At 32.9% G+C, this 16067-nt stretch overlaps 1 protein-coding gene and 1 pseudogene across 5 annotated transcripts in view; both read right to left on the bottom strand.

Moving 5' to 3' along the window:
• The window catches only part of CUNH8orf34 (chromosome unknown C8orf34 homolog), a 226540-nt gene that overhangs the window by 146773 nt on the left and 63700 nt on the right, over nucleotides 1–16067 (bottom strand). For all 5 annotated transcript variants that reach the window (XM_045581470.1, XM_045581469.1, XM_045581467.1 and 2 more), the window contains one exon: nucleotides 10715–10881. In XM_045581470.1, coding sequence (XP_045437426.1) covers nucleotides 10715–10881 — 167 coding nt within the window. The remainder of the gene's footprint in view (nucleotides 1–10714; nucleotides 10882–16067) is intronic.
• On the bottom strand, nucleotides 3033–3147 carry LOC118718697 (annotated as a pseudogene).

Genomic DNA, 16067 nt, shown 5'->3' with positions numbered 1-16067 from the left:
TGAAAAAGTCTTCAACATCATATGTCATTAGGCTATTGCAAATAAAATGAGGTAACACTGCACACCTATTAAAATGGCTGAAATCCAAAAAATGTACAGCACCAAATGCTGGTGAAGATGTGAAGCCACAAGAACTCTCATTTCTTGGTGTGGAGAATGCAAAATGATACAGCCACTTTGAAAAACACTTTGGCAGTTTCTCACAAAACTAAACATACTTTTACTATACAGTCCAGCTATCATGTTCCTTGATATACACTCAAATAAACTGAAAACTTACATTCACACAAAAATCTACACAGAGATGTTTTTAGCAGCATTATTTATAACTGCTAATACTTGGAAGCAACCAAGATGTCCTTCAGTGGATGTAAAGATAAATTGTACCATTCAGACTGGAATACTCTTAGTGTTAAAAATAAATGAGCCACCAAGCTATAAAAAGACATGGAGTAATTATTAAATGCTAATGATTACTAAGTCAATACCAATAGCTTGCACACTGTATGATTCCAACTGTACAAAATCCTTTAGAAGACAATACTATGGATACAGCAAAAGATCAGTGGTTACCAATGGTTATGGGTGAGGGAGGGATGAATAGAAGAAGCATAGAGGATTTTTAGGGCAGTGAAATTACACTGTATGATACTATATTGGTAGACACATATCACTATACAGTTTTCATTACCAACAGAATGAAAAAGAATGTACAAAACCCAAAACAAACATTGATGTAAAAGTATGAACTTTACATAATATTTTGCCAATGTATGTTCATTTATTATAATAAATGTATTACTGTAGGGTGTTGCTGGTCAGGGAAGCAATGCATATGGGAAAGTTGGTGGTGTGGGGTAAATCTCTGTGCCATCAGCTCAATTTTATTATGAACCTAAAAGTGCTTTAAAACCTAGACTATTCTTTAAAAAAAATAAAAAAAGGAATAAGGACTAATACAACTATAATATTAATAAATTTTGGAAATATTATACTAAGTAAAAGAAGCCCTTCACAGAAGATCACACATAGTGTATGATTTCATTTATGTAATTCTCAGAATACCCAAGGCCATAAGACAGAAAATAAGAGTAATGATTGCCTCCTGTAAGGGAGTGATGATGGTGGGACAAGGAGTAACTGCTAATTGTTTTTTTGTTTGTTTGTTTGTTTGTGGCAGACGGGGGGGGGGGGGGAATGAAAATGTTCTAAACTTAGATAGTGGGATGGTTGTAAAACTCTGTGAATATAGTAAAAGCCATAGAACTCTATACATTTAATGAATAAATTTTATGTCATGCATATATATCTCACTAAAGATGTTTAAACAAAGAATATAGAATCACATTACATGTACTGCATATTTCCAGTTGATAACAATAACATTTTCATTTCAAATTTCCACAACTTTAGCTCTTTGTATCACAAGCAAGTCAGTAAGGAAGGTCATTTCAGTATATCAAATAAAGATAGTATGACCACATTGGAAGAATACGTATATTCAAAACTAGGAAATTTATCATCAAAGATCAAATTCTGAAGTGCAACTATGAAATTAAAATGACAATTTCTATTTTTGTTCGGAATTATTCAAACATGATGCTTACAATAGGCACAGACTTTGGAAAACATATTAAAGGTCACAGTTGAGACATTTCCATAGCAAATGCCTATATTATGGTCTTAAATTACCTTTCATATCTCATGTGTGTTTCTATAAAATATAATCATTTTATTTCAGGAACAATAACAAATGTCAAATCTAATTGACTCCTTGAGTATTCTCATGATCTAACATTATACAGCCATGATTTTTATATACAAAAATTGCTATTTTATTTTTTCAGATTAAAATCTACAAAAAAAATGCACAAACAGTAAATGTACAATGTAATGAGTTTTGATAAATGTATACATCCATGCAATGAGCACATCAGTGTAAATATAAAATATTTCTATCAGCCCAGAAGGTCTCCTCAGACCAATCCCTCACCACCATCACAGTGTTCTGATTTCTATCACCATAGATTAGTTTTGTCTGTTCTTGAGTTTCCTATGATTAAATTATCATAGTATGTAGTCAATTGTTTCTGGTTTCTCTTATTCAGCGTAATGTTTATACGTGTCTTATTTGGCTTAAATTGCCATAACAAAATGTCTTAGACTGGATGGCTTAAATAACAGAGATTTATTTTCTCACAGTCATGGAAGCTGAAAAGTCCAAGGTTAAGGTGTCAGCTGGGTCAGTGTCTGGTGAGAGCTCTCTCCTTGGCTTGCAGATGGCCACCTTCTCTCTGCATCCTCACGTGGCCTTTCCTGAGTGCTGAGCGTGCGTGCACATGAGGCAGAGAAAGAGGGAGAGGGGGAGGGAGGGGGAGAGGGCTCTGTCTCTTTCTCTTCTTATAAGGCCACCATCCTACTGAATTAGGAACCCACCCTTGTGACCCCATGTAACCTTAATAATTATCCCTGAAAGTCCTGTCTCCAAATAGTATCAAAATTAGGAGTTATGGCATCAATGTACGAATTGGTCCATAATAATGAGATTCCTCCTGATTGTCACATATATCAGTGCTTAAATCATTTTTATTATTTAACAATATTTCATTGTGTAAATATATCACAATTTGTAAGTTCTCCTAGTGATTATAATTTTTATTTGTTTTCTGTCTAGGATATTTATGATAAAACTGATTTCATACACAAATATTTGAGGATACATGTTTATTTGTCTTAGGAAAATATCTAAGAATTTCTAAGCCATAGTGTAGGTTATAAGAAACTGCCAGACATTTACTCCAAAGTGATTGTGAAATTTTTCATTCCTATGAGCTGTATATTTGAAATATACAGCTACACCACATTCTTGGCAATATTTTGTGCTGAGAATCTTTAACTTTAGCCTTTTTAGTTGGTTTGTAGTGGCCTTTCAGTGTTGTTTTAATTTGCATTTCTTTGATGGCTAATGAAGTTAAACATTGTACATGTGCTTATTTACTGTTTGCTTAACTCATTTTGTGAATTGCCTGATGAAAACTTTTGCCCTTTTTTTAAAAGTACATTGTCCTCAGCTATAGGACATATCACATATTAAGCTGATAAGAACAGATACTATACTTGATCTTAGCCAAAAGGCCAAGAAATGATTGTCAGATATATTGTTCATATATTCTCCCAGTAAGTTGTATGCTTCTCTATTTTTTAAATTTTCTTCTTACTTTCTTCTCATTTTTTGAGAAGCTTATAATTTTAATGAGGTCCAGTTTATCAAATGTTTCTTTTATCCTTAAGTTATCTCTAAAGAAATTTCTGCCTGCTTCAAGGTTGCCCCTATACTTCATTTAAAAATAATTTTTGTTATGGTATGATTTCTTTACCCTTATCTCATTGTTGTGCCAATGCTTGAAAATATTTTCTTTATATATCAAATTGTCTGAAGCCTTTGTTGAAAACAAACTGATCATACATATTTCTAAACTTTAAACTGCTTATCAAGTTTTACATCAATAGCATATTGTTTTGACTGTTTGTAGCCTTATGGTAAGTCCTGAAATCAGATATTTTAATTCCAGATACTCTCCTTTTCCCTGATGATTTTATCAATTTCAGGTCATTATTTCCATATATATTTTCAAATTAGCTCATCGAGTTCTTTCTTTTCTTTAAGCCTAATAGAAATTTGATTGAGACCATATTGGATCATAGAGGTTTAATTTAATAATATTTTGTTGAGAACATATGAATCTGTGTCCATAAGGGATATGTCAGTTTCAAAACAACCTGCAAAGTTTTTTCTCTTCTTCACTTCCAGAGTTTATTATATTTGTCATTAATTTTTGTTTTAAGATTTGAAAATTCATCAAAGAAATCATGTAAACTTAAAGTTGTCTTTTGGTGATGGATTTTATTTGCAAATTCAATTTCTTTAACAAATATGGAACTATTCAGATATCTTATTTCTCCATTTTTAGATCTAGTATGATGTGCTTTGCTAGAATATTTTTTTCATTATATCCAAGTTGTCAGATATGCTGATATAAAGTTATTTTCACTTGTTTGTATTTTATTTTATTATCTTTTGTGTAAGATCTATAGTGAAGTCTAGTCTTATCTTTCTTTTCTCATTCTGTTAATTTGTGGTTTTCTACCCTTTTCTGTGTCAGCAGTATGAGGGATGTATCAGTTTCAGCATTGCCAATATTCTCTGTTAGCTTTCTAGGTCACTCTAGGTCACTGATTCCTCTTCTTAACTGCTTCATTTCCTTCTTTCAACTTACTTAGGTTTCATTTGTATTTACCTTCTGTAATGCCACATTTTTTACACTGAATATCTGCCTTTTAATAATAAAAAATAAACAGTATTTTAGAAGAAATTTGACTCTCAGCAGATCTGATATTAAAATCCCTTAAAATAAATTATATTGACTTATAAGTGTTAATAGTTTTCTTAAAAATAATTACTCTTTCTTGAAATTTCTGAAATTTTTTTGCTTATCTGGAAGGCAACAAACAATGAAATCATGTTGATAAGTGTTCACAGGTGAACAAAGAAGGCTAAAACCCTGAAACCATTATAAGACCAGTAAGAAGTATGTATTATTACTTTTCTTACTTTATTTTAAAACTGAGAAGTAGGTTCACAGTTGTAATGAAAATAAATAATACAATCATTAACAAATAATAATACAAGAATAAACTGTGCTTTGCATACTCACAACTGTAAATCTACTTTTGTCTACCCTGTACATCCCATGACTTCATAGAAGGAAATATTTAATACTTATGATGTGAAAGATACTTTTATACATCTGTGTGAGGTTCTAGTTTTTACATAGTACTAAGTCATTTAGTGAATATTTAAATATATATATATATATACATATATATATATATACACAGAATTTCCATAATATTTAATTAACCAGTATAACTCTGACATTTATAAGAATATCTTATATTTAAAAATGAGGTTTACTTAGATGCAGGTTATTTGGGAGATAATTTATTCAGTATGTTCTACTCAGAGCACTAACTCAGTGGTGCTCAAAATTGTTTCATTTTGACATCCACAAATTTAGATATTTTAATCTCTAACATGTACTAATTCCACACTAAAATACTTTCATACTATGCTGAATGAATTTCTAAGTAATATTTAAAGCAATTTTACAGACAACTTAAAGTATCCATACGTTTAATTTTGGAAGTCTTCATACATTTTAACAGAATCTTTTCTACAAAAAAAAATTCATTTTAAAACTGATAACATTTGTTACCCTGATATGCCTAATGAGTGGTACTCGAAGGAAACAAAGTGTATATCCATGTTCCCATGTGTTCCAGTCTGTTTCACACAGGTTAGACCATTAAAATACAGGAATGGCGGTAGGTAGTTAGATAGATTATTGTTTTACATTAAGGCCCTCCACCACCGTGAACAAAAGAGAGTGACAGCACCCATTTCTTATTAGGTAAAATGCATGCTATTTTGCAAAGATGGGTGCTATTTTAAGAAGTCTCCAAAAGAAAGAAGGAAGGAAGGAAGGAAAGGAAAGAAGAAGGGAAGGGAAGGGAAGGGAAGGGAAGGGAAGGGAAGGGAAGGGAAGGGAAGGGAAGGGAAGGGAAGGGAAGGGAAGGGAAGAAGGGAAGGGAAGGGAAGGGAAGGGAAGGGAAGGGAAGGGAAGGAAGGGGAAGGGAAGGGAGGGAAGGGAAGGGAAGGGAAGGGAAGGGAAAGAAAAGAAAAGAAAAGAAAAGAAAAGAAAAGAAAAGAAAAGAAAAGAACAAAACAGAGAATGAATGTTTACTTTAAAAATGCAGAAGAATTTGCCAAAGGATCATTTTGATGTAATGAGTGCCTCTAGAAAATAAAGTTTATATTGTACAGAATGTGGTAATATACTGAGTTTTTTGGAAACTCAATTAAAAATAAAGTTTATATTGTACAGAATGTGGTAATATACTGAGTTTTTTGGAAACTCAATTACTATATTCTGTAAAGTATATCAGTATAATTATGCTTGGTCTTAACTATTAAATTTATAACAAATAAAATATATTTTTAAGCACCTTGTATGTTTTGGTAATATAACTTTAGTTTTAATTTTTAGATGACTATGACCAAAAGTATAAAGTATGACTAATCCTGTTTTGTTTTGTTTTTTAGTACTTCTTGCATGAGATTTTTAGATATTAGCCTCATCATCAATTCTGAGAAAGCATAAAAAATCTTAAAGTCTAATAACCCATACTAAAATGTTTAAAAAAAAGTAGTTGTATCTTTCAAATAATTTTAATGATATTTTAATGAGTATAAATTATGCAGAGAACAAACATGTATTGCAATTAGCATTTCATAAATAATAAGAGGAAAAATTCATGTTACATGATGATAATGGGCTTATATTCATAAAGTGAAATCTTTGAAATTAATATAGTCCCTCAATTTTTCTGTAAAAAAATAATAAAACAAAATATATAAAGGTTTTTATATCTTGTACCATTGTAACTTGTCTTTCCATTTTTAAAAATTACTTATTTTAATAACTTAAAATGCATGAAAATTTTTATTATGGTTTACTCACTGTGGTCATTAATTTCTAGCACAATTGCTAAAATAACTGAGAATATCTTATATTTGAAGTGAAATTTACTTAAATTTAAGGTGACATGTAGATATTTTATTCAATATCTTCTGTAATCAAAGTACCAAATTTAGAGATGATTAAAATTGTTATATCTTACACTCCACAAATTTTGATGTTATTCTATGATACATATTAATTTACTTATATATTATGAGTTTATAAGTAGTGTTTAAAGCAATCCTACAGAAAATATTTAATCTACATAAACAATTATAAATGATATACTAATTTTTTTTCACATACTCAATACATTTAGAAAAGAAATCCACAAAAATACAACTAAACTGTAGAGAATTAAATATTAGTATATATTAACAATGCTTAGTTTCATAATAAACAAAACCAGAATTAATATTTTGTTAAAGTTTACTACTTCAACTAAAAACCTTTTCCCAAAAACCTTTTCAATCAATCAGTTTTGCTAAGGAATAATTACTTATATATTAATCTAAGCTAATCATTATACCTTTTACTTATTTATCATTTCAAAAAGTTTACAGTGTTTCACATACATAATAAAAAATTCAGCCTATTAAATCATATTATACATAATGACAATTTAAACCCTAAAACACATAAGCTAGAGCTAAACTATTCTACAAAACATGGTAGATTAAAAAAGATATTTTAAATACCAGATGTTTCTGATTTTACACTTGATTCTATGTACTACAATTTTATTTCATGAAATTTTCAAGAACTTAGCATTTGCTTCAAATAAATATAATCAGATGTTTCTTTAGAAGCAGAGTCTCAAAAATATAGACTTAAAATTCTATAATAATAAACAACATAATGGAAATCTAATATTAAAAGGACTAGGAAGGTAGATTTTTATAGTTTCTAAATAGATTTAGGAGTATTGTACCATTGGTTCTATTGAAAAACATTGAAATATTAAGAGATACCCATGGCTATCCAAGACGGCAGGTCCTAAAATAAATAAGAACTATTTTACGCTATATCCATACGTGGCATATTAACCTTTCATTGTATCATGACTGAAAAAATTCTTACTTCTTGTGTTAACTGAAATTATCATGGACATTTGTTTAATTTCATAGAAAAGATGAACCATTACCTTAGTGAAAGACGTAAGTAACATCATAAGTAATGAATTTATATATATTAGTTACTTTTGAAGAAGACTCTGAGTTTATATTTTACATATGTGTTTTAAGAATAATTAAATGATATTAGGGGGTACAAATATTTGGGCCTTAAAATCAAACATATTTCATATTCAAATGACATTTTATTTAGTAGATGAACTTTCTGGGTGAAACCATCTTTTTGGATTGAACTTTCTGCTATATCATCTTTGTTCACTGAGACAACAAGGATAGCTGAGTACAGCATTATGTTAGGGGACAGACTCGTGGACTTGGAGCATCTAGAGATAAGCATTAGTATACCACCAGCCATCTATGCTGAGACAGGTAGACCTACAGGAAGAAAGTCCAAGTCCTTTGTCTATCTCTTATGATTAAATTTGCTAAAATGTTTAAATGAAAAAAAATTTTTAATGAGGACCAGTTATTCGTTGCTCACATTAGGTAGTCTCCAAAACCCTCTCTGGTCTTCAGCTTGGGAGACCAGACACTTGACATAACAGAGCAGCTGACATCGAGGGGGCACCAGCTCTGAGTGGACATCAGAATCTCCTTAAAGAATCCCTTGAGATATCACTGAGGTTCTGTGATTTCCTCAGTCCTCCTGAGGCTGTCAGTAACCCTAACGTGAGTTTGAGCCTGCATTTCTTCAAAAGATTCTTGTGGCAAGCTATAGTTGCCTTCATGTGGACATTTAGCTGACTATGAGCTGTCATTTACAGGAAAGGATAGAGAGAGGAAGATATTGGTACAATCCAATGTCAATTCATTGTTATTGGCCAAAGCAGAGGAACCATTGATAAGCGCTGTCCTGGGGCACAAACACAAAGAGTCCATTCCTAATGATCGCACTCTGCCTGCTAACAATGCATCTCAGGACTCACCAGAACAATCAGTTTCTCTAGGAAATATTCCCTGATCACGTCCCCTACTGCTGCATCAGGGGTTCTTCCTATATACAACTGTAAACTTAACCAAATTAGACCTGCAGCAACACTACTGGAGTGATGTAGTTACATTTTATCTTGAACACTAGAAGGTAAGGTTCTAGCAAACAGAGACCGTGATTATTTTATTTTTATGTCTCCAGGACCCACTGCTTAGCACGTTGTAAGTGCTCAGTAAATACTTGTTGAGTGGAAATTAATTGAAAAAGGTATGTGTAGAGAGCACGGGGAAGGTACATGGGCATTTCTTTAATTATTGTATTATCAGCCGAATCCAATGGCCATTGATAAAACCACCATCTGGAAACACGCTTTGCCAAATGGCAGCAGTGTTGTCAGCTTGACCTTCAGCCCAGGTGCCAGGGGATAGGTTTTGTTCTTTAAATCCAGCCAAGCATCAGGAATAAATATGACCCAGGCTCACCCAAGAATACACATAACCTCCTTTGTCTTGACTTTTAGTAAAACTTCCTGTTGTTGTTGTTGTTTTTTTTTTTTCTGTATAAAATAAACACACTGTATTGGCTTGGGGTCACTCTTCTTTTCCCTGTCCATGTCAGAGGACAGTGGTCCCACCAGGCCCTAGCTTTTTCCTTGCACCTCTGTGTCTGTCACTTTCATTTTCTTAATCCCCAGCAGCCCCAACTCAGGAACTGAATTGCTCTCTAGCCGTGCTGGACGCAGAAAAGAGAGAAATATTTACAGGTATGACCACCATGCCTCGCACATCTGCCACAGTAATGATTTGGAGGTGGGGAAGAGAAGATTCCTTAAGAAGCATGGAGGGGCTTAATTGTTCTTTTTTAAAAGAGAGAGAAAGGAGAGAGAAGAGAGAAGAGAGAAGGGAGAAGAGAGAAGAGAGAAGAGAGAAGAGAGAAGAGAGAAGAGAGAAGAGAGAAGAGAGAAGAGAGAAGAGAGAGACCACAATAGCTTGAGGTGAAAATACCATGATATAGTCTCCTCAATGCTAGAATAAATGCAGGTATCATAACATCAGAAAACATCAGTGAATCTGCAATCATTGACTAAATAATACATATGTAGGCTAATGAAAAGAAACCTACATCATTTATCATAATGATAGTGTTTTACTGTTATAAGTACTTAAAACCAAAGAATCTGGTATAAGAAAAAGATTAAATATATGCATATTTCTGGAACTTTATATTTTATGTGTTAAACTTATTTAAAGTTTTCAAATGACTAGACTACTTATTCTCTTACTAGTATATTGTTACAAAATATTTTAAGTTGCTCTAATTATTTGGAATAGAATAATTGATATCACTGAAACAAAAATGTTGTTTTATATGTGGGTCACTTTCTCTGAAATAAAAGTTCATTCCTTCCTTTGAAAAAAATGGTTTTCCAAAGGGAAGTTCAAGATTTTAAAGTTACTACACAGTCCTATTTCTGAGGACACAAAAACATGCATTTACTTCATCAAGAGACATAAAAGGATTTCTTACATATACAACATTAATAAGGTTTTTATGAAAGTAATGGGCCTGTGAAAAAAATTAAAAACTAAAATGTCTACATTTCGACTTTTCTGTCATTTATGGAAGATATTAAGCATGTTTTTACTGTCTGCCTCTTTAAATTTAATCTATTTTTATGAAACATTCTTAAATAACAGGGGGACATGGGACGAGGATTAAAATATGTACTTTGGATACATTTTATAGACAAAAATGTGATCAAGGCAATTATAAGCAGAAAATAAAGCAAACAGAACTGAGTATCACAATTGCACACAGAAGAAAGCTTAATTAAAGAGTCAGAAGGCTGGATATATTAAAACACAAAATACAGTCTACTAGTTTGCATGCTTAGATGATTTCAACTTAGCTCTTAGATGCAACTTCATAAAAGTCTAATGTAAATAAAATGTGGGTTAAGCTCTTTCCCCTAAGACAAAATTATTCAAGACTCTTAAAGTCTCTTAGTCACCATACATTTACAACGCCAAAGAAGAAGGAAAAGAGAAATGATTAATTTTTAAAATTACCCAGCAATTCCATTGCATCGTCTTCATTATCAATATCTTCTTCTGTTACCGGTGGGGTAGGGCTGTGAACAGACTCAAAAGAATCCTGGGAGAGCATTGCCGCCAGCAGTTTCTTGTGTTGCTGCTGCTGTTGCTTTAGTCCCTTAGTCTTGGGTTCCACCTTTAAGCTGAAGAAACATGTAAGCGTTAACTTTCAATGACATGATGCACTAGCTGTGGTGAGTGGAGAAAATCGACAATCACATTTCATTCCATGATTTTGCCATGCAAATGTATGGACATTTCATTAAAATGTTCCCCAAGGATAAGAAAAACACAGAGCCTGTCTTCTTTCTTAGACATCCTTTGGTACCTCATTTCTCACGTTTTCATTTTCATAAGAATCAAGCCCACATTTTTTTTTTTTTTTTTTTTTTTTTGGCAGATTGTGCCTTTGGTGTTATTTCTGAAAATTCACTGCCACACCTGAGATCATATAGGTTATCTCCTATTATCTTACAGAAGTTTTATAGTTTTACATTTACGTCTATGATCCATTTAGAATTAAATTTTGTGAGGCCTCTGTCTAGATTTGTTTCTTTTTCTCTTTTTCTTTTTCTTTTTTTTCATGTGGATGTGCAATTATTCCACAACCATTTGTAGAAAAGGCTATCTTTGCTCCATTGGTATTTTGTTAAAGATTAGTTTACTATATTTCTGGGCTATCAGGCCTCTCTTTTCTGTCCTATTCTCTAATCTTTTGCCAATATACACTTTCTTGATTATTGTAGATTTATAGTAAGTTTTAGAGTAAGATAATACCAGTTCTCCGATTTTGTTCTTCTCTTTCAATAATTTGTTCACCAACTGGGTCTTTTGCCGCTCTATACAAACTTTGGAATCAGTTAGTTGATATTCACAAAATAACCTGTTGAAATTTTCATTGCGTCTATACATAAGTTTTAGTGTATTTTCTCTCTGGTGTTCATTTTGAATAAATTCTATAGATCTGTCCTCACATTAAAAAATTCTATACTCTGTCATTTCCAATCTGGGTCCATTTAACAAATTTTTATATTTTGTTTCAGTTACATACATTTCACTTGTTCTTTATCAGTATTTATAGTTGTTGATATTTTTTATGTACTCATTTTTTTCAAGGGAACTTGTAATCCCTTGTTGAAGTACTTTTATGATTTTTTAGAAAGCAGGATTAATTAGATTTCACGGGAAGAATTCAAAATAAAGTTCAAAGTTGTAAACTAGGATAGCTGAGGGTTTCAGTGACCCTGACATGATCAGAGCTAATTGTTGGAGTTGCATGTTCACTGAATAAAGTCAATCATATGTTGTAATCTAATGTCTGATGTGAGAATGATGTCACTTTATCTTCTGACTCTATTTTAGGAAACGCGTGCAATTAAATTCTTTGCCTGGCAATTCCATCATCTGATTCATCTTAATATTGGCATTAGTTGACTATCTTTTCTCATGTAAGGTGTGATTTTCCTGGTTCTTGGTATAACGTGATTTTCACAATTTGACTATTATTTTAAGAGTGTCTGGGGCCTATTCATATCTTTTATTTTGAAGGCAGCCACCTGGCTTACTTTTGTTAAATTGTGGTTCCAATGACAGTTTCGGAGCTCCCGAAGTGCTGCTTGGCCTGTTGCTGTAGCTCCCAACATACTTGCTGGTGTTGCCTGAGGGAGCAAAAGGAGCATCTCCAGGTTGTGCATCTGGTGACATTAGGTAAATAAAGAGAATGTCTGGCTGGGGGACATAAAGGATTCCTGTGTCAAGCTTTGCTGTGGAGGGATCCCTCTTACTTGTGTCTTTTTGTCAAGTAAAAGGCACTTAGCTGCCCACTGTCTTCAGTGGGGAAGAGGAGTCTCAAGTCTGGCAGGAAAGGACAGTATGGCCTCTGACCCTTTCTTGTGAGGGGACTCTCAGTCAATTCCCTGGCCAGTGCAACCAGGCTCTGCCAGTGAGGCTGGCAGGACTCCTGTTTGATTAGGAGGAGAAATGAACTTATCGGGACCACCACAGCCCCTTGCTAGTTTGGGGTTGAGAAATACCAGGCCTCGTTTGCCTTATGCTGTTGGTGGGGGATCATATGTTGCTAGCCACTGTTGTTCCTCCAGTAGTCATATCCCTAGTCATTCCATCTTCCTCTTTACATTTCTCACAGCATAACATTACTTTGGCTGCCTCTTGCATTGTTTCCAAGATTTACAGTTGTACTTAAGAGGGAGGAGCTGAGAGTCTGTGCCATCTTTTCCAAAGCAGAGGTGGTAGATGACTTGTTAATTACAAAGAGCAAATGATATCTTCACAATGAAGAAACCTAGTGGGTATGGCCTTCACCTTGCAAGTAAACAAACTCAGTTTCAACAATAATGGGGCAAACTGACATTATGAATCTCTATATATTGGAAAAAGAAGAAGTACTCAGTACTACTACCTAGGTAGAATTATTGCCAAAAATATTTGAGTTTAATGATCAGGAAACAATGAGATGTGTCCAGATTTGGAAACAATTCCCTGTTATCTACAAGGATATCAATGTTATAAAATAAAACAAAGGTTGGAGACCGATCTAGATTATAGAGACTAAAGAGACTTGAAAACAACTCCACACATGATCCTTTATTAGATGGTGGATAAAAAAGAAACAAACAAACAAATACCAAAACACAACAATCTATAAAAGACTTTACTGGAAATATGAGAGAAAGTTGAATATAGACTCCATTTTAGATAATTTATGGTACCATTGTTAAAAGTTTTGATATGTTAATGATATTTTAGTTGTTTTTGAAGATATCCTTATTCTCAGGAAATTAATGTTAAAGAATTAAGGAATTAACACATTATAATATCTATAACTTATTTTCAGGTGGTTCAGTATAAAAAAATATATAGGCCGAAACCAGTTTGGCTCAGTGGATAGAGTGTCAGCCTGTGGACTGAAAGGTCCCAGGTTTGATTCTGGTCAAGGGCATGTACCTTGGTTGCTGGCACATCCCCAGTAGGGGGGTGTGCAAGAGGCAGCTGATCAATGATTCTCTCTCATTGATGTTTCTAACTCTCTATCTCTCTCTCTTCCTTTCTGTAAAAAATCAATAAAGTATATATTTAAAAATAAAAAAATTTAAAAAATAAATAGAACAAATAATAATTTTGGGTAACACAACGGCAAAATGTTAACTGGTGAATATATGTGGAGGGTGTGTAAATATTGATGTTACTATTCTTAAATTTTTTGCAGTTTGATACTTTTTAAAGTGAAAAGTTGAGGCTAAAAATAAGAGAAATTATAATGAAGGCATACTCTTGTCAACAATAGTTATTTCAACTTTAACTTCCATCCTAACTTAAATTCCTCACTTAAACAGGAACTATTGTTGTGATAAAAAAAAAATACCTTTTAAAATATGATTCTATTTTAGTAACTATCAGCATAATTCAAATTCAATTAATGAGACTCATTTTTATATTTTAATAGTAGATATTAAACAAAAAATATTCATTTGAAAATTGATGGAGGTTTATTTACCCCAACTTCTTGTCATGGCACCAGTCTCTGAATAATTTCGTTGTGTGTCTTTTAAACTGAGAAATAATGTAAAAATTTAAAATTTTTCCTTGACCAACTGTATTCATTGAGAAGGCCTTTTGAATGAGAAAGGCCTGCGGATTGTAAAAGTGAAAACTGCACCATGAGAGAGAAATTGGAAGGAAAGCAGGATCTTAATGCAAACAGGCGGTGGAGAGACGGAGAGAGATGGGTTTGGGGTATTTCTAAGAGCACTTAGGGTTCTGGGCCCCTTCTTACCCAAACATTGAACCTAAATTTTAATAATATTGTGATTCTGAGAACTTTCCCCTGAAGAAAAGCTGCATAGCAAAGTATTAAGGACACAGGATTTGAAAGCAAGACAGCCTAGCTCTGCTATTCATAGCTATCCACTCTGGGACTTAGTTTCCTTATTCCTAAAATGGGAATAATGATAATGTCTTCATGAGGAAGCGCACAGAACAGGCTCTAAAGTGATAATCAACATCATTATACGTTCAAAGAACACAATGGGCAGCTTTCTAAATATTTGCATGTTTCTTCTTGAGCATTAATATCTCGCTTAGAAAGTACAGCACAGGGAATATAGTCAATAATATTGGAATAACTCTGTGGGTACTGCAAATATCAGGGGAATCACTTTATCTAACCACTATGTTGTATACCCGAAATTAATACAAAATAGTATTGAATGTAAACTTTAATTGAAAAATAAAATTTAATTTAGAAAAAAAAAACAACGGGAAAAGGAACCACAAGAGGCCTTAGGCCATATGAAAAAGAATAGCAGTTAATATTTCAGTGTGGTGTTAATATACTCTAGGAATCTATTTTGCTTTGCTTTAAGAGAGTAACTTCTACACCAACGTCAGATGGAAAGGGACAATTTAAAGTGGCTTTGAGGTCCTTTCCCCAGTGTGCCTATCTCTCCAGGTGGAGACTTCCTCTTCCATCTGGTCAGTCTTCTTCCTGGTCCCACTCTTTCCTAAGCCATCTTAATTAGACTTTTATTATATAGGACATACTTCTAAGTCGTAAAATTTTTACCCATTTTATGGCCTATTTACCATTCAATAATAATGCTCACTTAGCAAATAAAGCCAATTCACCAGTTCTATATTATTTATTGATATTATTCTTGTTTTAATAAGGTGGCTCCACTTAGAGGAGCTTCGTTAGGTTTTCAAGCCTTGATGAGCCTATTACCCAGCTTTCACAAAGTCTCATTAAGATGGCTTAAGATAGAATTATATAGTTTTATTAAACTCAATTTTTGTTTATATGATTGTGGGATTATTTTTAGTAGCTCTAAGAGTGCAATGAACATATATATTTTCCCCCTAAATGCTAGACAAGCCATAACAACTAATGCCAATTGATTGCATCTGACAATTGTGGAAAACTTTAATCATTCCCCAACATCTTCCCTTTTCTCTTTTGTGATCCCTCTTTCTGTTATAGCTCAGATGCTTTAATTTATTTCTTTAATTGTTTTAATTAAGAAACACTTTGACATCTATGAAAGATGTGGCATAAAAATGCAGGAAAATGTCCATGTGCACATACACACAATGTTTTGCATGTAATTTCAAGAGATTCAAAGATCTCTTGAGTCCATCCAGTAACCAGATGGGGTTCATGGATTCTGTGTTAGTAGCTTCTGTCTTATTCTAATAGTTTCTCCATATCTTCTTCCTAACTGCCTTTGTTTGAACCAGCATCTAACCTTTCAAGAAACAGTAATGCTTATTAAATTTGTTGACTCTTTTCACACAATGTTGTATTGCAGAACCT

This window comes from Pipistrellus kuhlii, unplaced genomic scaffold (assembly GCF_014108245.1).
Source record: "Pipistrellus kuhlii isolate mPipKuh1 unplaced genomic scaffold, mPipKuh1.p scaffold_m20_p_14, whole genome shotgun sequence".
Lineage (NCBI taxonomy): Eukaryota > Metazoa > Chordata > Mammalia > Chiroptera > Vespertilionidae > Pipistrellus > Pipistrellus kuhlii.
This window is presented reverse-complemented; position numbering and strand designations above follow the sequence as displayed.